Below are 23,748 nucleotides of genomic sequence, written 5' to 3' on the forward strand. Positions count from 1 at the left end.
ATTAGTGGACCCACCTCCTGCAAGGTAAACCTCGGGTGGTGTCACCAACACCCAAGCCCTTATGGAGCTCACCAGTTAATGGCACCCACATGCCCAGTGGGAATCAAACCTTGGACGAATGGTTCAGCACCTTTACCCCAAGCCCGCTGCCACTCGGGCGACCTGGGCAGGTGTAGAACTAATAGATTTGAACTCCTGGACTTTTCAACCCATGATCAATCTGAACCTTAATTTTTATTTTCAACTCGATAGAATCTATTGAAATCATCAACCAACATTTGCTGCAATGTCATATATACCAGTGTACATATCTTTCTGAAACATATGCACCATGCCACCATGACTGAGGGCTGGCCAGTCAAAAGGACTTGAAAGCCCAGCCAAGGCCTGAACCCATACGCTTGACCTGACTCAGTGAGATTCCACTTTAGGCAGGCCTATGTTGGGTGTAGCACTGAAGATGGAGAAATCTTGAGCCATGAAGCAAATCAGCCTAGCTAAGCCTTGCAGTATACGTGAAGCCCACACCGAATTTAGCAGGTTGAACCATAGAAGTAAAAGTTAAAAAAAAAACTAAAAAGGCAAAAAGGAAGCCAATATAAAGGCCCTGCAGTATACGTAAGAATTTGATTTTTTTTTCTCACGTTTTATATTCAAAATATTGGCAAAAACAAATACACTAAAAAATGAAAAAGGACTAACAATAAAAACCCAAGATATAGCCAATATAAAGGTAAATATATCATAAAATTGTGATATTTTCATTTAAATTATAATATTCTGATTTTGAAAATATCATGAAATTTTGAACATTTAAAATAACAATTAAAATATCATGATTTTCCATGATATTTTCAAAATATTTTCAATATTTGTCACACGGTTCGATGTAAAACTGTAATTGGCTCCAAGCTTGGCCTGTACCTAACTTTGTGCTCTTGCTTGTAAAACATACTTTAGGTGGGCCAAAGGTTCTCCTTTCCTTCTACCAAACATTTCTTTGATCCCGGATAGGAAAATTATGTGAGACTAAACCTTGAAAGCTATTCATAACGCATCCAATTCTCCCCACAGTATGTAGATTAGGGGCTATTTATTTCACTCCAAAACGTAGAAAATGAACAATTTTCATATGAAAAAATGAGCCTTCTTCTCCCACAACGAGTGAAACAAACATCCTTTGTGGTGGGTCCCATATTTTTGTGGAAGTGGTCTTTTTCCTGTAAAAATGTCATTCCACCTCCCTTTAAGAATGTGTCTTCATTCCACCACCCTTTAGTAAAGTGTCTTCCCATGTGAGCATACACGTACGAGTTTTTGAATGGTCGAGACCTTTCTTAAGAAAGCGTCTTTCTCTTTACATTATGTTTGATGCGAGCTGCCTAGATGTCCGTTTCAAGTTCATTACTAGTAGTCAGATGGAGATTGTGCATTTGAAAAAGTGGCAGCTATCAATCCATTCTTTAGTGTAATACAAAGGAAAGAGCATAGTTGCATAGAAATTCTGTTTTGCCTTGTGCATCCCGTTCAGGCATACCAATACCTAGTACGGGTACAAAACTAGTTTAAAAAAGACTAAGAAACTCATCCCTAAGCATATAAGAAACCGGTACCTCCTACAAGTGAAATCAGTACCAAACTCATACCCGAACACAAGCGGCTCCATAGTGCTCTATATATTTTTATGGATAGTATATATTTTTTGTGCAATATATAAAAGAAAGAATGCATAAATATATATAAAAAAAGGATGAATGTAAAATATGGAATATTAAGTGTAATTTATAAAAAGTTATATATTTTTCAAGTATAATATATAAAAATATATATTATGTATAAATAACGTGAAATGTTTTTACACGAGCCAACTCGTCTCATTCAAGGATGAGCTAGCTCGTCTCATTCAGGGATGAGCCGAGCTTAAGCATGGCTAGGATAAACAGGAACATGAACACGAGCCGAGCCACAAGCCCAATCCACTAGTAAACGAGTCAAGCCCGAACATGCCCTATTTGGTTTGTTCGTCGGGTTTACCAGCCCTATAACTCTTTTTAGTTGTATAGTCATATATTTGGTTTAGAAAACCCGGAAAGAGCAGTTCACTCATGGGTAAGTTTGATTGGTGTAAAAAGTCTCGAGTCCTCCTTGTCTACCAAATAGTGCACCCACCAAAAGAAACCACATTCCTGGCTCTCTAGACGGCATCTATTCAGCTTAGATCACGTTCATAAGTCTCTCCCATCCATTGAAGGGATCCATTGTGGAGTGTATTGCCATCTATTTTATTAGAGTTTTTACTAGGGGTGTCAATGGGCCTGGTCTACCTGGGTCTGACCCGAACGAAACCCTATAGGCTATTAAGACCCAAGTTTCGACCCGAAAGTTTGATTAATACATGGACCTGAGTATAGTTTGTAAAATTTTATACCAGACCCAGACCTGATCCGAGTTCCAATTAAGACCTGCAATTTCTAATATAAAAATGATAAAAAATATGATTTTATCGGATATGGTCCAGATTTGGTTCATATGTTTTTTCTTATAATAAACCCAATTAGACCTGTATCTGGACCCGATACCATAGCGTACCCAAAAAATCCGGTCCAAGTCGTGTTCTACCTGAATCCGAACCAAAGACGCCCCTAGTTTTTACTGGGGATGGGCACGTGATAGCCACGAAGGAGAGGATCCATAGTGAAGGGAGTTGCTTTCAGGTTTTTTATACAGTTTTTTGTGGTAAGCAAACACTTATTGAATTATAAATAATAATTAGTGAAACTTGGAGCTTCCTAAAATATTTCCAAAAATGATCGTATTATTCTCATAATTTGACCCATTCTCGCAAATACCTACTAATTTGCCAAAATTCTTCATCCAGTTGGTTCTTGAGTTTTTTTTAGACTATTTTCACCCTTCACTTGTGTTCCGTCTGGACCTCCAACATTTGCACCAACATGTCACGAATCTCCCACACATGCAAAACCGAATTGATGTTTTTACGAGGTGTATCTGAGGATATGTGTGGAGGTCCGCGGAAACTACTTGTGGATGTTTTGGTTGCTGAGAGTGTGGGTGTGCTGGGCCCGTTTGAGTCCTCCGGCGGGATTCTGACTGCTGGTAAGACCGTAAGAGATCCCAACAGATTTTTTCAGTTTTGAAAGAGTCGCTGCTTTCGAAGCATTGTTTGCAAAAAAACCAACAGAGAAAGCGGTAGCTTTGCTCGCATCCAATCTCGCTTTGCTTTGCTCTTGTAGGCAGAGTTTACATTCTACGCTCGCAGTCTACTCGCGAGCCGGTTCCACGAAGATCTCTACCTACTTGTCTAGTCCAGGACAACAAGTTTTTTTGCTGCTGCAGAATGTCATTGCGGTTGAAGGGAAAGCTTTATAGGACAACAATTAGACCCGCTTTACTATATGGTACGGAATGTTGGACGGCCAAGAGATATCATTTTCAAAAAATGAGTGTAACTGAGATGTGTATGCTTCGATTGATGTGTAGAAAGACACTAAAAGATAAGATTCAGAAAGAGAAAATACATAAGAAGTAGGCGTTGCAACCATTGAAAATAAGATGAGTGAGAATCGTTTACGATGGTTTGGGTTGAAGGCGTTGTTGTTGTTGTTGTTGTTGTTGTTGTTGTTGTTGTTGTTGTTGTTGTTGACTGGATTCTGGGTTTTCGGCTATAACTTCGACTTTTTCATTGAGAATTACTTATTCAGTTCTCCTAATAATTGTTGGAAATAAAGCAACAAACTAGAGAAGAAGATTGTTCTTTAAAATGAAAAACACACAGAAATGGTGCAAGAGAAAGAGAATGCTACAAAAAGCTTCAATACATTCCAATGACTTGTCAAAATGAGGATACATGGCTGCTATATATATATAACATTCAAGCCCAACCAGAATTTAATTACATAATAAATTCCTACCATAAAAAAACTAAAAGACTATTACATTTTCAAGGAAAAGAAATAAATGGGAGAGGAACCCAAAGACTTGCATAGAAAACTGCAAATAGCCTTAATGTAAAACGAGTTCCCAAAATGAGGGAAGAATACGAAGAGTCTAGCTTATAATTCCAAAAGCCTTAAAGTAAAATGAGTTTCCCAAAAATGAGGGAAGAATACGAAGAGTCTAGCTTATAATTCCAACAGCCCCTCTTAAGCTAGACTATAACGACACCTAATTTTTCTCTCAATTTATTGAAAGTTTCATTCTTCAATGCTTTTGTAAAGATATCAGTCACTTGGTCTTGGGTCTTGCAAAACTTGACATTGACATCTCCATCTTTGACCAAGTCTCTAATGAAATGATACTTGATTCGAATATGCTTGCTTTTGCAATGAAAAACTGGATTTTGGTGAGTGCGATGGCTGAACTATTGTCACAAAACAAAGGAGTGCTTTCCCATTGAGGATGCTTCAGCTCATGAAGAATCCACCTTAGCCAAAGAGCTTGACAACTAGAAAGAGCCAATGAAATATACTCAACTTCGGTTGTGGAGAGAGCAACAACAACTTGCTTCTTTGATGCCCACGAGATTGCACCTGAGCCAATGTGAAAAACGAAACCTGAAGTGTTTTTACTATCATCTCTATTTCACTACAACAAAGCAGTAGATTAGCGACGACCACATTCCGTCACGAATCCGTCGCTAACCATGTTAGCGACGGATTAGCGACAACGAGGCGACAGTATGCTTACGTCGCGAATATTTCGACGCTAACTGGCGACAGAATAATTCCGTCGCCAGGTCCGTCGCTAATTGCGACGGAATAACGAGCGCTATATTCCGTCGCCAATCCGCTGGTACTAAACGGCGACCATGGCTTGGTGACGGATTTAATTCCGTCGCTAGATTAATATGAATAGCGACGGATGGTTCTGTCGCTAAGCCGTTGCTAGATTAATATGAATAGCGACGGAATCATCCGTCGCAAACACGAAAAAAAATAAAAAAAAAATTTATTTAAAAATTAATTATCGAGAACTGTACAATTTCTATTTCCTGTACAATTTATATTTCCTGTAAATAAAAAACAAACCACACAAAAAAATTCATATAACAAGTATCTATAATAATTAATCGTTCCACCTTAAAATTAAGAAGTTTAATTATTTACAATTCAACAATTACAATTAGGAAAAATAAAAAAAATATAACTTCTTCAACACAGTCCTCTAATCATCGCCAAGATTTTGTGCGTCTTCTTGTTCATTGTCTTTATCTGTCCCTTCAGCTCCACTACCCTGATTATCGCTAGCAGCCTACACAAGAAAAGAACAGTCAGTATTGATAAACAAAATATAATGAAATAAATTACACACTATATGTGATTCTATCATGTGCTCATGTGTGATCTAAGGCAATAAAAAAACTCTATATGTGATTCTATCATGCTCATATATGTGCTAAGGCAGTCAAAAAATTGAATATGTGATTATAGCATGTTCATATGTGTTCTAAGGCATCTAAAAAAACTCTATATGTGATTCTACCATGCTCAGATGTGCTTTAAGGCAGGCAAAAAACTATATATGTGATTCTATCATGCTCGTATGTGTGCTAAGACAGTAAAAAAATTGAATATGTGAATATAACATGCTCATATGTGTTCTAAGGCAGGCAAAGCCAAAAATTTTATATGTGATTCTATCATAAATGATATATAACATGTTCATATGTGTTCTAAGGCAGTTAAAAAACTCTATATGTTATTATAGCATGCTCATATGTGTGCTAAGGCAGTCAAAAAACAGAATATGTGATTATAATATGCTCATATGTGTTCTTAGGCAGTCAAAAAACTGAATATGTGATTATAGCATGCTCATATGTGTTCTAATGCAATCAAAAAAACTTTATATGTGATTCTATCATGCTCATATGTGCTCTAAGGCAGACAAAAAGTTAATATATATATATATATATATATATATATATATATATATATATATATATATATATATATATATATATATATATATATATATATATATATGATTCTATCATGCTCATATGTGTGCTAAGGCAGTCAAAAAATTGAATATGTGATTATAGCATGTTCATATGTGTTCTAAGGCATATAAAAAAACTCTATATGTGATTCTACCATGCTCAGATGTGCTTTAAGACAGGCAAAAAACTATATATGTGATTCGATCATGCTCGTATGTGTGCTAAGGCAGTAAAAAAATTGAATATGTGAATATAGCATGCTCATATGTGCTCTAAGGCAGGCAAAGCAACTTTATATGTGATTCTATCATGCTCATATGTGTGCTAAGGCAGTAAAAAAATTGAATATGTGATTATAGCATGTTCATATGTGTTCTAAGGCATCTAGAAAAACTCTATATGTGATTCTACCATGCTCAGATGTGCTTTAAGACAGTCAAAAAAACTATATATGTGATTATACCTGAGAGGGACCTGGAATCGAAGATCCCCTATCCTGAACAGCGGCCTTGATCTCATTTCGGAGAAAGGGGGCGACGGTGTATTGGAAGTAGTTATTCAGTGATTCATTAATGATCTCGCGTACATCATCACCGGAAAGAATAGTCGGCTGCTTGGAGCTTATGTTGGCGCAAGAAGTCGGTGAGCCGTAACTGGAAGAACCAATAACTGGTGAAGTGTTCATATTACTCCCAAACCCGAACACGCGACCTTTTTTGGGTTCACCTGCTGCAGTCACCCATGCTGTAGGATCAAATGATGGATGCTGAGTAGCGTCTTCGCCATATCGCTCTACCATCTGTTGCTCATATGCCTCCTACAAAATAATGTTTAAAGTATTTATTAATAATTAATGATAACATTATGATAACTTGCATAATTATTGCAATGATTATTAATAGAATTAATACATACCGTTGTCGTTCTCGCCTTCTCTGATACGAAGACTCTCGTGGTCTTCCGTTTATGTGTTTCTACAAACACATCCTTATATGGTACACTGCCTCCTTTTTCTGCTTCCTGCGAAGTTAAATGACAAAAGATTTAGTACACAAGTTTGCAACAATACTTATAAAATTAATATTATATATTGATGAGTTACCATTTTCTTTAGGTGGCTCCCAAATGTCTTAGATCCACCTGTGTGTAGATGGGCTTCGGGCATCTTCGATCGATTTTGTGAAGCCTTCGCAGAGCGATTTTTAAATGCATCTCCCGCCCACTTATCGCACATTTCATCCCAGTAATCTCTCCTGATAGTAATAGGACCATGGCTCTTCCACAGTAATGGATCATCTACTACGCCAGATGCTTTTTTTGCTGCAGTCTTCATAGTGTGCAGCATGTCTGCAAATCGATTGGCAGCCACCTTCTGCCACACCTTCCTTGCATCATTTTCTTCCACCGTAGTTGCAAAGCGATTCGAAGCCTACAAATATTTTCAGAAAGTTAGTAGACATTGCTTAAATAAATTAAATATGAAACACATTAACTATGAGGAACAACTGTATACCATGAATGAGGACCACAATCTGTCTAACACCTCCTTTGGGTACTCTTTCCATTGAGCAACTGGTCCTGGTAGATGTTAAAGAAGTGAATTCCTAATCTCCCGTACTACTTCTTGTGGCTCAAACCTCGTGCTGCACATGAATTGTTACACAGTAAATATCAATATAAAATATTTAAAAGATATGCAATAATTGAAAACAAAATACTTACGGTCGATTATCGATATACACTATTCGAATGAGTCTTCTTGTGCCAGCCTGAGAAGACCCTGTTTCCTGTGTTGGCTGTTGACTTGTGTGATCAACTGGTGTAGGTGGGTCGTGTACAGGCGCAACATCATCTGTAAAAAAATACATTAGAAATTCTCAGAATGTGCATTTGAACTAATCAAGCATCTAATTAGTTATATGATATACCTATCACAGGAGCCCGTGAAGATGAAGGTTGAGCCTGGCTACTACTGGATGAGCGACCACTATAACCTCCACGAACCATATTCTAACAAATAACATATGTCATACAATACATTCAAATAATTCACATCAAGTATTACAATGCATTCAAGTCATTCACATCAAGCATTGCAATGCATTCAAATAATTCAAATCATTGACATCAAGTATTGCACTAATTCAAATCATTCGTTAATTGCATAAATTATAATACATTCAGATAATTGAAATCATTCACATCAAGTATTACAATGCATTCGAATCATTCGTATCAAGTATTACAATACATTCAAATAAAATTTTTAATCATTCACACCAAGTATTGCAATACAACTCACATCAAGTATTACAATGCATTTAAATAGAGGTTTGTAGTATAAGATTTTGCTCACTAGCTTGAGAATTCTTCCTCGTCACTAGTTTGACTTTCTTCTTCTTCTTCTTCTTCTTCTTCTTTTTCTTCTTCTTCTTCTTCATTGTTTGCCCATCCACTTGGTACATCATTTGGATCACATTCCTCTATGAATGTTTCATCAGCCAATGGAGATATGACATGCATATCATGCGCAACATCGTGACCATAAGCGAAGTCACAGACATCATCTGATTGATAGTAATCACTGTCTTCAGCTAACTCATCTTCTTGTAACTGATCATACTCGGGGTATAGTTTGGATTTCACCTTGCAAACTGCCACCAACCCTTAGTTCATATGGAAGATGTATGATCAAATGTTCCATAACATCGAAAAATGCTGGCGGAAATATCTTTTCTAACAGACAAACAGTGGTGATGACAGAGTCCTCGAGATTCTTTACATCTGATACAACGACCTCCGATGCGCACAATGTTCTGAAAAATCCACTCAACTCAGACAATACCCCCCATATATGTTTGTCTAACATATCATGGAATGCTAGGGGTATCAATCGTTGCATAAAGATATGACAATCATGGCTCTTCAACCCATATAACTGTCCATCGTCAATCTTCACAGCCCAAGCAATGTTAGAGACATATCCATCTGGAAATCTCAGTTGTCTCAACCATTGACATACATGTTTTATTTGATCAGGTCCGAGCACGTACTTCGCCTTTGGTTTCAGTACTTTGTCATTATACTCTTTGAGTTCCAATTCTGGTCTTTTACATATTAATTTTAAATCCATACGGGCCTTCGGATTATCCTTCGTTTTTCCTTTAATATTCATTACTGTATTGAACACATTATCAAACACATTTTTCTCTACATGCATCATATCCAAATTATGTCGTATCAATAGGGTCGGCCAATACGGTAGTTCCCAAAAAATAGATTTTTTCATCCAATTGTGATCCTTCCCAAATCCACGGAAGAGTGTAGGACTGCGGGCATCTGTTAATACATCTAGAAAGTATCGCAATCTTCTTAGAATCTCTATGCCAGACAATCTTGAGGATGGACCTTCCGTTTCAGTTGTGCCTGCTGTAAATGCATTCTTTTGACGTCGGAACGGATGATCGCTGGGTAGAAATCGACGATGGCAATCAAACCAGCAAGGCTTCCTTCCATGCCTCAATCTAAAAGCTTTGGAATCCTCCATGCAGTACGGACAAGCCAACCTCCCATGTGTGCTCCAACCAGATAACATACCATATGCAGGGAAGTCACTGATTGTCCATAGAACAGCGGCCTTCATGTTGAAATTTTGTTTTTTGTGGGCATCATACGTGGTAACACCGTCATCCCACAGTACTTTTAATTCATCAATCAATGGCCTTAGATATACATCAAGATTTTGGCCAGGTGAGGTCGGACCAGGGATCAACAGAGACAAGAAAAGATTTGGACGTTTCATACATAAGCTTGGTGGAAGGTTGTATGGAGTTACAAATACTGGCCAGCATGAGTATGGAGTTGATCTACCCCCAAATGGATTAAATCCATCTGTACATAGACCGAGTCTAACATTTCGCACTTCCATTGCGAAGTTCTGATGAGTACGATCAAAGTGCTTCCAAGCTTCAGCGTCAACAGAATGCGTGATCTTGTTTTCATCGTGTCGAACTTTATTTGCATGACATCTCATGTGTTTAGCTGCCTTTGAAGACATATACAATCGCTGCAATCTAGGAGTGATAGGAAAGTAGCGGAGCGACTTGTATGAAACTTCCTTTGATCTCGTGCTACCATTGCCTCTTGTCTTTGGCTTGAACCGAGGATGCCACATGACGGGCATGATATGTCATTTTCATGCTCCTTGAAATACAACATGCAGTGATTTGGACAAGCATCAATCTTTTTGTAACCCATACCTAGAGCGTTGACCATAACTTTCGCACGATAGAAATTTTGTGGCAATTTCTCATCTTTAGGCAACATACTCTTCACAATCATGCACAAACGGTCAAAACATGATTGACTCAAATTATACTCGGACTTCAAATTCATTAGTTGAAGAACTGCAGACAAGATAGTGTGACTCTCACAACCGTTCCAAAGTGGCTCATCAGCATCTTTAAGTAAATCATAAAATCTACTAGCTGCATCGTTTGGTGATTCTTCATCTACGGCAGTTCTTACATCACTAGAACTCATAGCAGAACCCAGTTCTGTTCCTGCAGCATCAAATATCAAATTCGTATATGGATTATCGTGCACCACATTCACCCGTGCATCAAAATCGTTTCTAAATTCTTCTCCATGAAACGTCCAGTTCTGATAATCACTCACAAAACCCTTCCTGTATAGGTGATGTCTAACGCCATGAGGTTCTACAAATCGATTATTCTTACAAATCTTGCAGGGACACCTAATCCGACCTGTGGGATCTACCGTACTGACACTCGTCGTTGCAAATTCAATAAAACTATCAACATCATCCATATATTCATGCGATAACTCATTGTCCACTATCCTACGGTACATCCATTCACGGTTTGCAGTCATTCTGTCGTATGATGTTACGAATAGTATCCTAACGAATTAAGAAAAAAATAATCAGAATGCTACGATGAAGAAAATATCAAATTTATCATGCAATATACTATGTCAAACAATAACAAGAATTTTGATGCATGCATTGATAACTTAATATTTTCATGTGCAAACTATTAATGACACGATACAATCATTTGAAGCATGCTTTTATTATAAAATTTCACATGGAAGTCAAAATCAAATTGAAAGTAACTACATGCAAGCATGGATACAATTACATCAAACATTGCAATACATCATAATCATTCATATCAAATAAATGGCAAACATGTACCTGCAGCAAACACACTTCAATATCTCACTAACTACTACCATGCTTAGCATGGACTCCGTACTCCAAAAATAAGAACACTTCCATATTTCTACATTAAAATCATGCTCAGCATGATCTCCGAACTCCAACAAAGCAGTCCTAGATATCAACAACTAAGTGAGTGTGTGAACAATAAAGTGTTGCATTCAATAAATTAAATAACATGTGATACGTTTGCATCACTTACTCACCACGGGTATTTACCCGATTTGCATTGTTTTTGTCATTTACTTACCACAGGTGGCCGAGCACGAGTTGGTTCCGTTGAAAAATCTGCACAAAAACAAAACAAATTAAGTAACAAACTAACTAATCATGAAACAAGATGAAACACTAACTAAAAAAATTAAAACAAATTAAAACAACTCTAACTAATTGAAAGAAGAGAAAAGAAAAATAGTATATATGTTATGCCAAATCTAACTAGAAGATGCTAATTTAACAAACCAGCTATAACATGTTGAACCAGTCGACTAACATAAAGTCATAGACAATTTCTAATCTGAACTACTTAGCAAAGGAATAGTAAATCAATCAATTAGTTTACTAGAAAAGATGTGAACTCCGTTTAACCACCACTATCATAAAGAATTCAAATAGCCCTAATCTAACTAACTGATTGTGAGAACATTAAATACCAAACTATCTAAGAAAAATATAATTATAAAAGACTAATAGATTGAAATACTCTAACTAACCAGATTTCAAGAAAACAAATTGAAGTAAAACTAACTACTAGTAGACATTAACAAACTAACAAATTGATAAAAATTTATGAACTACTCTAACTAGATGCCGGAACTGCCTTTCCGGCAGGGAAGGGGGTTAAACCCCCTGCCAGAAAGGCAGTTCCGGCATGGGGGGTTGACCCCCTGCCGTGCCTTTACGGCAGGGGGTTAAACCCCCTGCCTTTCTGGCAGGGGGTTTAACCCCCTGCGTTTCCGGTAGGGGGGGTCGACCCCCTGCGTTTCCGGCAGGGGGTCGACCCCCCATGCCTTTCCGGCAGGGGGTCGACCCCCCCTGCCGGAAAGCACGGCAGGGGGTTAAACCCCCTGCCGGAAAGGCAGTTCCGGCATGGGGGTTGACCCCCTGTCGTGCCTTTACGGCAGGGGGGGTCGACCCCCTGCGTTTCCGGCAGGGAAGGGAAGTACAGCGTGAAGAAGAAGAAGAAGAAGAAGAAGATTACCTGCGCGTCGCCGGACGGTGGCGGGAGGTTGACGGGGAGCGGCAGCTGGCGAGCGGTGGACGGGGAGCGGCGGCTGGCGAGCGGCGGCGACCGGACGGTGGCGAGAGCCGACGGGCGGTGGGAGGGAGCAATACAGCGAAACAGGGAAAAGAGAAAGAGGGATGGGATTAGGGATTTACGCGACATTTAGCGACGGCTTAGCGACGGAATGTTTCCGTCGCTAAGCCGTCGCTAAACCAAAATACCAAAAAAGCGACGGAATATATTCTGTCGCTAAGCCGTCGCTAATTAGCGACGGATTAGCGACGACAGAGTTCCCTCTCTAAATCCATCGCTAAAATGGTGTTCTTGTAATAAAAAGTAGCGACAAAAACATGCAGTCGCGAATCCGTCGCTAAGTAGCGACAAATTAGCGATAAAAGTCGTTTCCTCGCTAATCCGTCGCGAATTAGCGACAGATTCTATCTCTAGCTAATCTGTCGCTAAGTAGCGACAGAAAAAATCCGTCGCTAATTTCCGTCGCTAATTAACAATTTTCTTGTAGTGTTTCCACCCCAATCACTATCACAAAAACCCACCAATTTTGAATCTTTGATACATTTATAATGAATTCCATAATTGATAGTGTCACACACATATCTCAAAATTCTTTTGCCTATGTCCCAATGAGTATTAGAAGGAGATTCCATGAATCTGCTAATCATGCTGACAGCAAACATAAGATCAGGTCTTGTAGCAGTCAAGTACATAAGACTACCAACAAGGCTTCTATAGAGAGTTGCATCAATCTTTCTCTCACCATCATTTTTGTTAAGTTTCAGTCCAACTTCCATAGGAGTATTAAGAGGTGTAGCACCCTCCATTCTGAACTTCTTTAATATATTTTCAGCATACCTTTTTTGAGATATGAATATTTCATCTTCGACTTGCTTTACTTCAATGCCCAAAAAAAATGGAGAAGCCCCATGTCAGTCATTTCGAATTCGTGCATCATATCCTTCTTGAAATTTTCACACATGCTTGCACTAGTGCCGGTAATTATTAAATCATCAACATATAAGCATATTACTAAGAACTCCCCTTGATTGTCTTCTTTGATGAACAGAGTATGCTCAAAAGGACACCGTTTGAATCCATTCCTCAAGAAGTATCCATCAATGCGACTATACCAAGCCCTTGACGCTTGTTTTAGCCCATATAAAGTCTTCTTTAATCGACACACTTTGTTTTCTTCACCCTTCTTTACATAACCCGGAAGTTGATCAATATACACTTCTTCTTCAAGGAGACCATTCAAGAATGTTGATTTTACATCCATTTGAAAGACCTTCCATTTTCTTTGAGCAACCAAAGCTAACACCATGCGAATTGTTTCAAGGCGAGCCACAGGAGCAAAAACTTCATTAAAATCAACGCCATACCTTTGCTTGTAACCTTTTACCACCAGCCGAGCTTTGCATTTTTCAACTTCTCCATTTGAGTTGAATTTTGTTTTATATACCCACTTAACACCAATAGATTTGTGTCCATTTGGGAGCTCAGTCAACTCCCAAGTATGATTTCTTTCAATGGAGTCCATTTCTTGATTCATAGCAATTCTCCACTTCTCTTCTTGAGATGCTTCTTCATAAGTAATTGGATCGGCGTCCGCAAATAAAGCAAAATTCACCAAGTCTTCATCAAGATTTCTTCTTGCTGTTTCATAAATTTATTGAAGACTTCTTGTCTTCATAGGAGGAGATTCAGAACTCCTTGAAGATGAGGAAGATGGTGATAAATGTATAGATGGAGAGGAGAGTGAAGTATCTCCATCACCACTTGGTTCATGACTCTCCTCCTTATTAATGAAATGTGAATTTTTATTTTCATTCTCTCCATCCTAATTCCAAGATTCTTCTTCATTGAATTTTACATCTCTGCTTATGATAATTTTTTTGGTGATTGGATTGTAAAGCTTATAAGCCTTTGAGCATTCACTGTACCCAACGAGGATACATTTTTCAGATTTATCTTCAATAACGATGATTGAGGACGACAGGCCAAATCCATTCTAGAATAGAAGAGCCAGTTCTCCTTGACTTTCCAGCTTTTGCCGGATTTTCTAAAACAAACATTGATTTGAAAAGTTTCTTTATTGGCAAGTTATAAGGATGATTCAATAACCGGCTCAATGGGACGGGTGGACAATAGCTCCCTTGAATTGCATAGGAAGTTTTCTCCACATACGGCATAAAGAACGATTCAACTTTGTGAACATAAATTGATAATGATCCAATATATGGATCTGTCATGAAAAGCAAATAGTCTTTGATCTCATTAGGGGGGCACATGGCATCATCCATTAGCTGAGGCATATTTTGAGATTGCAAAAAGAGAAACCATGCTCTCTTTTTTTCTTCATTGTCTGTTCTTCTCTCAACCTGATACTTTGCTTTGAGAGTGCTTTTTAGTTTTATAGTGTTTACCTTGACAATGAAGACAGTTTATGCAATTTATTATCTCTCTTTCCTTGCAAAAATACAATATCTCCTAAGGGTGTCAATGGTCTAACTCAGGTGAAACTAGACTTGGACCAGATTTTTGGTATGGTATTGGGTCCAAACTTGGGTCTAATCCGGCCCTCTATAAGAAAAATCATACCCGAACCTGATAAGAACTAAACCCGAACCATACCGTGTAAAACTATATTTTTTTATCATTTTTATATTAAAAATTTATGGGTCTTAATCGGAAGTCAGGTCGGATCCAGGTATGGTATAAAATTCCACAAACTATACCCAGGACTATGTATTAATCAGCCCTTCAGGTCTGGACCCAGGTATTAATCGGGTCTTCTTATTTATCACTATACACGAACCATATAGGACTTGGCCCGGGTCAAGTCTGGGTAAACCAGACCCGTTGACACCCCTACTCCTAACCCTTGCTTAGTAACCGACATGCCAATTCCGGGGTCTCCCCTTGGGAATCACAAAATTGTCCATTGGCTTCTTGCTTCTGTTTCCAATTCTCCATTTGTCAATTTTTTTCAAAAGACAAGCTGGGGTTAGGCAGACCCCTGCTAGTTATCCAACATACCATTAGGTTTTGAACTTGCAACGTCTCAAACACATGGTGACGTGCACTAACAGCTCCTACCAAACAAGCGGAGCCCCCCGTTGGTAATTCTCCATTCGTCAAATGATAAGGTTGAAAACTATGCTATTCTAGTCGTTTACTAATTTATGGTGATACCCAAAAGTCACACCAAACCACATGCTCAACGCGCATTTCAGTGTTTGATGGGAAACAACATGGCAATGCATCGGATTGCTTCTCCATCTTTTTAATTTGTCCTATTGGACCTTAACTCGTTCAAAAACAGTCAAAAAAGAAAGCAGACGGATTTCAATAGAAGATTTCGATTGGTCGATTCTCATTGCAAAACTGAGGTTTGTGTGGGACTTTGTGAAGCAATTAAATTGTTTTTGAGGTGTTCGTCAATAACCTAAACCTTTTAAATAAAAAAAATTCAAAGCAACTAATCTTTAACAATTTGTTTTCCTATTTGAAAAGGCAGGCAGTCATTGAAAAGTAGTTCCACCTGCTTCACCACCCAGCTCATCATTTATTTTGTAACCCTGTTCACTTAATGGGCCCACCCCTGCCGGCTTATCTAAAAACAAAACTCAAAAATATTTGCAAAATCATGTCTAGTACTTTATGGTTCCGGGACACGCCATTTAACACACGTCAGCACCGGGACATGACATTTTACCCTCCAAGATGTTTTCAGTTTATAATTTTATATTTTCAGTATATAATATGTATTTTAAATATATCATATATATATAGCCATATCTCTTAACTCACATTTTTTAAATTACCGTGTCGTACCTTATGGTTTGTGTCCTCGTCTGTGACACAGGTTTAATCGTTTCTAGAGCTCCTTAGACTAGAAATGACTAAAGAATGGCATGAAAACTTCCAATTTCTTCATTTGTTCTTGCCGCTCCATGAATGTATAGGCAATAAGACCACATAGTCATTCAAACATTACGCCATGTATTTTTCAAACAGGAAAATGATTTCATAGCCCAATTCTGACCTTGAAAAATAAGACAATTATTTCTACAACATGCAGCCCCAAAATCTCATTCACCTTCTTCTAAATCCAAAAGACCTCCTAGAATTTGAAGCACAAGGTAGAATCTGACTTGAGGTTCTATTCTAGGCCATAACGTCACCACTCATTAATGCCTATAGACAAATTTCAAGCATGGCACAAGAACCCTTTGATCAAAACGTGCTAATCCAACCATGAGAGGTTCGGGCAAACCATGGTGCAGCACAAACCGGGGCTCCTGATCAGTGCCACATGAGAGTGCTTATAAGTTGTCCCAGAAGCTGCATTGAGCTAGAGACAAATTCTAATCCATTATAAGTGAAACAGAAAGGGAGTGAAAGCAATGCAAGTCCAACAAGATAAACACCACTAAGATGCAAATAAACCAGAATGTCAAAACCAACTCCGAGCATGCCTCCAAACAAAAGAACTAAAAAACATATTGAATTTATCCAATATGAATAGATAATTATTTACAGGGACAATATACAAAGTACAACTACAATCAAGGGGTTTATGTTAGCCTAAATGGATCAGAAAAGCCACTTATCGAAAGTGGCCATGGATGATCTAGATGAAGCTTTGGTGGAGGTGGGTTGTTGGCATTCTCCTCAGCTAATCGACGGTCTCGATGAGACAAAGTTGTTATGATGAGAGGTGAGCATGACCCTTGAACCCAGTATCACACCACATGATACACTTTTAGTGATCTATTTATAGTGGGAGGGCTCTTAGTGGGTTTAATGGGAGGTTTCAATGAATGAACAATTATGAGATCCTTTCACATTCTCATAACTATTTTGCAGCCTCTATAACTGAGACCCTTGATATGCCCGTGTTAATATGGGTCACATAAAGTTGATTTCGATCCAACAATCCAAAGTTCAACATTCTCTCACTTGACTCTTTGACACAGAAAAATACATTATCGTGGTTCTTTACTGTTATCTCAATTCAATTTCTATGTAGGTTCACATGCTATACTGAATCACAAGAATGAATTGTATGAGTCATGGAAATGAACATCTCTATATAAGATGCCATATTTTCATGTACTATAATATTATTTAATTCAAGTGTTTAACATGTTAAGAGTACCTTTATAAATAAGTTGGTCTTTAACCCATTCTATTCGATAATTTTAATATTGTTATTATGATATTCTCTATTTACAAATGAAAGACCCTTTAAACAGAATCAACAATACACAAAATCATAGATAATCAATTTAGTTTCAGAAATGTGATCACATAAAATCATAATGTGTTGTCATATATCACAAGAAGTCAAATAGACCAATCCTAGAAAATACAATCTCGGTGCTAGCCCTTTAATAAGAGGATTCACAGTTATTTTTTTTGTATCGATTGTATCAATACATACTAAATAATTCTCTATTCTTTCTTTAGCAACAAAGTACTTTAACTCGATGTGTCGACATAAAGTAGAGCTCATGTTGTTATTAAAAAAAGACACAAAAACTTCATTATCACATAAGATCTATAGTGACCTCTCAATAGAGTCCACAACACTAAGACTCGTAATGAAGGTTTTTATCTATATGGCTTGAGAAAAAGTCTCGTATAGAGTAATAATTTATGCCTCAATGACTTTAAAAAATTTCTTCACTGTCCTACAGTGAGTGATGGTGTCTCAAATATTCTTAATCATTCATGATTACAAAAACAAGCTAAGCTTATTTGAGCGCTTTGACTTCTCATAGTCATCATTCTGCTCGACTGTGCTATTCTCTATAAGAGTGAGTTAATTGCTTTATACGATATTAATATAAAAAAGGCAAAAATGAGACTTTTATTATTCATGTTTTCTAAGACAAGCATAATAAGGTTATTATAGTTTCACTTTGGTGAAAACAACAATACTCAAAGTTGATTCACATCTTTAAATTTTAAAGAATTGATACTTAATTGGTGAAATTAGTATATAATGCAATTATAAGCAATTTGACATTGTAACTTTGAGTACAAATATACTTTATTGGCAGGTGTACACACCTACTATTACACTCTGTGTAAATTTGAAACACAATGACCTCCCTTTGGATAGAATTATTATTTCTTAGTCACACACAATCACAATACCAAATTTTAATCTCAATATAGTCCAAAGAACCCTTAATCAACACAACTCATATCACTTTGGTGATTTATAGAGTTAGTTGATCGAGATATATTACTGTATGTATTTTTATATTGGTGGGCTCATAACCCAATGTTAGCCTAAATGGATCAAAAAACCACTTACCGAAAGCGGCATGGATGACCCGGATGAAGCTTTGGTGGAGGTGGGTTGTCAACGTTCTTCTCAACCAATCCATGCCCTCAATGAGCCCAAGTCATTATATCAAGAGGTCGGCAGAACCCTTGAACTCAGAGATAGAAACCAGAATCACACCATATAGTACACATCACACTATGATAGTGATCTATTTATAGTGGGAGGGCTCTTAATGGGTCTAATGGGAGGTTTCAATGCATAGAAAATTATAAGATCCTTTCACATTCTCATACTGCAGCCTCCACATGTGAGACACTTGATGTGCCTGTGTCAATATAGGTCACATCAGGTTGGATTCGATCCAACGATCCAAAGTCCAACAATTTTTCCTTCAAAGTGCTCCCTCTCATGGAGCACAGATCAGCATGGGTTGCAATTTGTCAGATGAATTTCGTCAAACACCAATTACAGTCGGGGAAGTAGATCGGCAACATCCTTCTGAATAGGATTGAATTCAGACCATCCAACTCATACTGCCAGTAAATAGAGTTATCTCTTGAGAATGCAGGTCCCACTCACCATCCAGCAATGCAAGGGTGAGAAATTATGGGAATAAGCAGTCACTCCACCATTACAACACTCCCATAATCAGGACTCCATTCCATTTGTTAATAGTAGTTTTTTTAGGCAATCCAGAACTCTATTAACGAAGACCCAAGTGCACATATCTTCATGCACATTCATCTTTAGCTTTACTAGGGCAAGGCAAAAAAGGCTCTCATAACTTGCAGTATCTGCATTAGAAAGAGAAAATGTAAGGCCTACCAGATGCCTTACTGATACAGGCAGCATCACCAAGCATCCCCTCATGTCCACCTTTCTCAAGCTGAGTAGGTTGCCTATTTTTCAACGAGACATGAGGCATGCGAAACAGTCGGACACATCCAGATACCTCAGTTTCTCCAGTTCAGATAAAGAATCTGGTAGTCTTCCCAACGTTGTACAAGCATGCAAACTTAGGACCTCTAATTTGCTCAACCAACCAATTTCCTCTGGAAACGCAATTAGATCAGGGTAGTCGGTGATGCTCAGCTTCTGCAGATTGACAATGTCTCAAAACTGCAGGTGGCAATCTCTCCAATCCATCGCAGTAGTCTATTACAAGCTCTGTGACCTCTGGAAATATCATTGGAATATCAATCGCCAAGTAACTTTTCTCTTGGCAGACCTCACAGAGCACCACTGATAGTCTCTGCAGTCCCCTGAATGGCACCGTAAAAGTATAAAGAATAGGTGCTGATATCTTCTGTAGCCTCACTCTTCTGGGATTCTTTAGAGATTCCAATGGTGATAATCCATTTATTTCTGCAGCAATCAAGCTGTGATTTGCAATGGTGAAAACCTTCAGATTTTCCGTTCTCTCCAAAAATGGAGGCAGACAATAAGAACTGGCTGAAAAGTTCAACACAAGGGAATGGCGCATCAAATCTGTCTTGAACTTTTCATCTCTGTGCAGCAGAGATCAAATGATGTTGCTGATCATGAAACAGGCATGTGAAACATTTTAAACAGGTAAAGGTGTATTTTGGTTGTTAGAAATCACCAATATGTATCAAAACAATCAGAATTTGCATTTAAGTTCACTCTGTTGTGCCCAATTATGAAGAGCATCTCTTTGATTAATGATGAGCCATATATTCTTTCCATATTGATCAGTATTTCTTCCAATTAACACTTGTCTGCTTTTGACAGCTCCTCCCGAAAGCTCTTCTTCAGTTGAAATCATTTCCTAACATGTAAAACCATTCAACCATCAGCACATGAGGAGATAAATTCAATCCTCAAGATGTCACTTAGAACCACAAGAAACAAATGAATAAATGAGAAACTAAATTTCCACGTACTGATCAACTAACTAACGTGCTGACTAGATCAACTAAAACCACCTCACTCGCTAGATCATTGGTGTAAGAAATCCAGGTTTTCTTTGCTTATCATGGTTGGGGCATGCAAGGCTGGGTCATGTCTTCAACGTAGAGTTTTACCTCGAAGGGATACAACATGGCCCATTTAGTGACCCAGTTTTTGGTGGGGTTTTCCTTCATCATTAAAAAAAAAACTTATGCCTTGCAGAGAAGAACACACATCTATGAGTTTGGAAATCATGACATTCCTTCAACTTGATATGACATGCATTGGACTTTCTTCATCGAAAGGAGTTTTATATGACTTTGTGTGTGGAACCTCCTTACATGCTATGAAAGTGCTTGAATGCATAAATATAGTTTTTATTATTGTAAAAAACTTGTTTTTTTATTATTTGAGAAAAAGGTCCGCTTTTTCAAAAAACATGTTACAACACCTTTTAAAAAGTCATCCCCAATAAGGAATCAGTCTTTTCACATATAAATAAGTTTAAATTGATTATTTTCATCTAAACTGATAAATTTCATGAGGTGCAGTTAGGGGCATTGAAGGAGTATGAAGCCTGTTTCTTATTTGCATATAGATCATTAATTTTTGCGAGGGTAGTTCTATAATTTTACCCTAGACTCCTTGTTGTATCCAACAACACTAGTTGACTTCATGCTCCTCTTATTTAATGGTGTCCTTCTCTGTATGGTGTATCCCAATCAATAAAGAAGAAGATGCAATGCAGTCGTGAACGTAGGTAATTATTGTCGAACCACATAAAATCTCAATGACACTCAAAGTGCAATTCATCTGACAATGAATTTAGCATTCTATGCCAGAATGAAGCACATTCAGATGAAATATCAATTTATTCGCGATTTATTAGTTGATGGGCACTGACACTAAAAAGGATTCATGGATTAGAAAATCTGGCCATGTTGACCAAGATAATGACTGCAAAAAAGTTGAGGTTGTGTACAACCTTAGTTGACCTTTACTGATAGTAGTTGGAGGTGTTGCATTGAGATTCTGGATTGTATGAAGAGAGAAGTTACAAGGTATGGTGGATGAAAGGAAATCAATCTTCAAGTGAGAGCTTATTGGAGGAGTGTAGAGTTTATTTTCTACCTGGATATAAATCCATAATCTTTGTAGATCCAATTGAGGTTGTGCACAACTTTTTCTTTTGTACCAATTAGGGTTTTATGTCTTTCGTCATATATATTTTTGCCTTTTTTTAGAGCTGGATATTAAAGTTTTTTGATGTATTGAAGATTAGGGTTTTGAAAGAATTGTATCTCACCATCGTATTTTCTTAAATCTTCCTAATGGATTTTCTTCCTCTTTCGCCTGTAGATGTAGGCCTGAATGCCAAACTAGGTAAATCTTGTGTCCTCTCTTATTTTCTTCTTCTATATTCATCTTGTAGCTTGCTTCGTGCTCTGATATTCATAATATGCTTAACATTTGTGCTCGACATCTATGGTTGGCGGTTGGGGTTTATTCCATTCTTGAGCAAATTGCATGCCACGATCTTCTATTCACCCTATCTATTCAGATGGTAGAGGCCTGGTTTACTCGAACTTGACCAGAACCAAACTTTATAGGGTCCGGGAATGGTGATAAATAAGAAGACCCGATTAAGAGTCGGGTCTGAACCCGAAGGTCCGATTAATACATGGACCTGGGTATAGTTTGTGAAATTTTATACCAGACCCCGACCTGACCTGAGTTTTGATTAAGACCTGCAATTTTTTAATGTAAGCACGATAAAAAATATGGTTTTACCGGGTTTGGTTCATGTAATTCTTATCGGTTTTGGGTATGGTTTTTCTTATAGTGGATCCGATTAGACCCAGGTCTGGACCCAATACCATACCCAAAAAACTGGACCGGGGTCCAAACCAAACCCGACCAGTTGACACCCCATACACAGGATAATGAAAGTAGGGAACAGAAGTAACATTTCTCCTTGACCTGTCAGCCTTTTAGACAGATTTTCTTAAAAAACATTAATATAAAAAGTTTCCTTCAAACAGGGTACAAAGATTATTGAATAGACACATTAGAATAAATGGATCGATAATCTGAAAACAAGTAGGAAGTTTTCTCCGCTTATGACTCTAGAAAGAATGATTCAAGTCTGCAAATATAAATACATAGCAAACAAATGAGAATTCAAGATACATTCCCATTGCACCACTGAGTTATGGGCAGGACTTGGTGGAACACCTAAATTGTGTATGAAGCATTTGTCAGCAACCTTTAACCATACAAATATCAAAGTTGTATTGGGTCAATGAAAGAAACTAGTTTTTGGCACTTCGACTTGTATCTGCCTTTGCAAATGATTGTTGAAAAGTAGTTTCAACCACTTCAACACCCAACTTACCAGCTATTTATGAAGAGTTGCACAACTTTTAGTTATTATTTATAATGTATTTTAAATTCTTATCAAATTATATATATACATATATATTGCATTTTAGTCATTTTGCTGGACTAACCAATGGTCAATTGAGTGGTTTTAATGCCAAGCATGTTTCTGAAATAGAAATGGAAAATGCAAAAGGTTAATTGTGATAAACATTGTTTATAAATAATTTATTAGGATTTTTTCGCAATACACTTAGATTTTATACTTTTTTAACTCTTGGTGATGGGCCCTTTAAAAAAAAGTATGTACCAATGAAACTGGCGTCCCATATCACATGACACACCGCCCTCAACGCACTCCACCAGGAAAGTGTTTTCCTGTGTGAGTAGAGAATTTTTCTATGGTCAAGCCCTTCTTAAGAAAAGGTTTTTTCATCCCCATCACTAGTTCTATTCACCAATCAAGGGCATTACCAGTTATTCTCCCTTTATGTCCGTGATAAGCCTAGACTAAGCTAAACTAATAACAACACTAGTTCTAGACACCCTGTAATGTCCTTAAAAAATTCAACCTTTTAAAACTTTTTCAAACCCTAAATTTTGAGAAAAAAATAAATTTTTTTATTTATATAAACAATTCACATGGTTCCTGAAAGTAATATGCCAACAAGTTCATTTGTAGCCACATTTCAACCGTTCCAACCATTAGA

The 23,748-nt window shown here is 37.6% G+C and overlaps 1 protein-coding gene across 1 annotated transcript; it reads right to left on the reverse strand.

Moving 5' to 3' along the window:
* Positions 1 to 19,817: 19,817 nt before the first annotated feature.
* LOC149838709 (putative disease resistance protein At5g47280) lies at positions 19,818 to 20,231 on the reverse strand. Its single transcript, XM_090008302.1, has one exon. The coding sequence runs from the start codon at positions 20,229 to 20,231 to the stop codon at positions 19,818 to 19,820; it is 414 nt and encodes a 137-aa protein (XP_089864428.1).
* Between the last annotated feature and the right edge of the window lie 3,517 nt (positions 20,232 to 23,748).

The sequence above is a fragment of the Nuphar pumila genome, chromosome 5, assembly GCF_984573655.1.
Source record: "Nuphar pumila chromosome 5, dmNupPumi1.hap1.1, whole genome shotgun sequence".
Taxonomy (NCBI): Eukaryota; Viridiplantae; Streptophyta; class Magnoliopsida; order Nymphaeales; family Nymphaeaceae; genus Nuphar; species Nuphar pumila.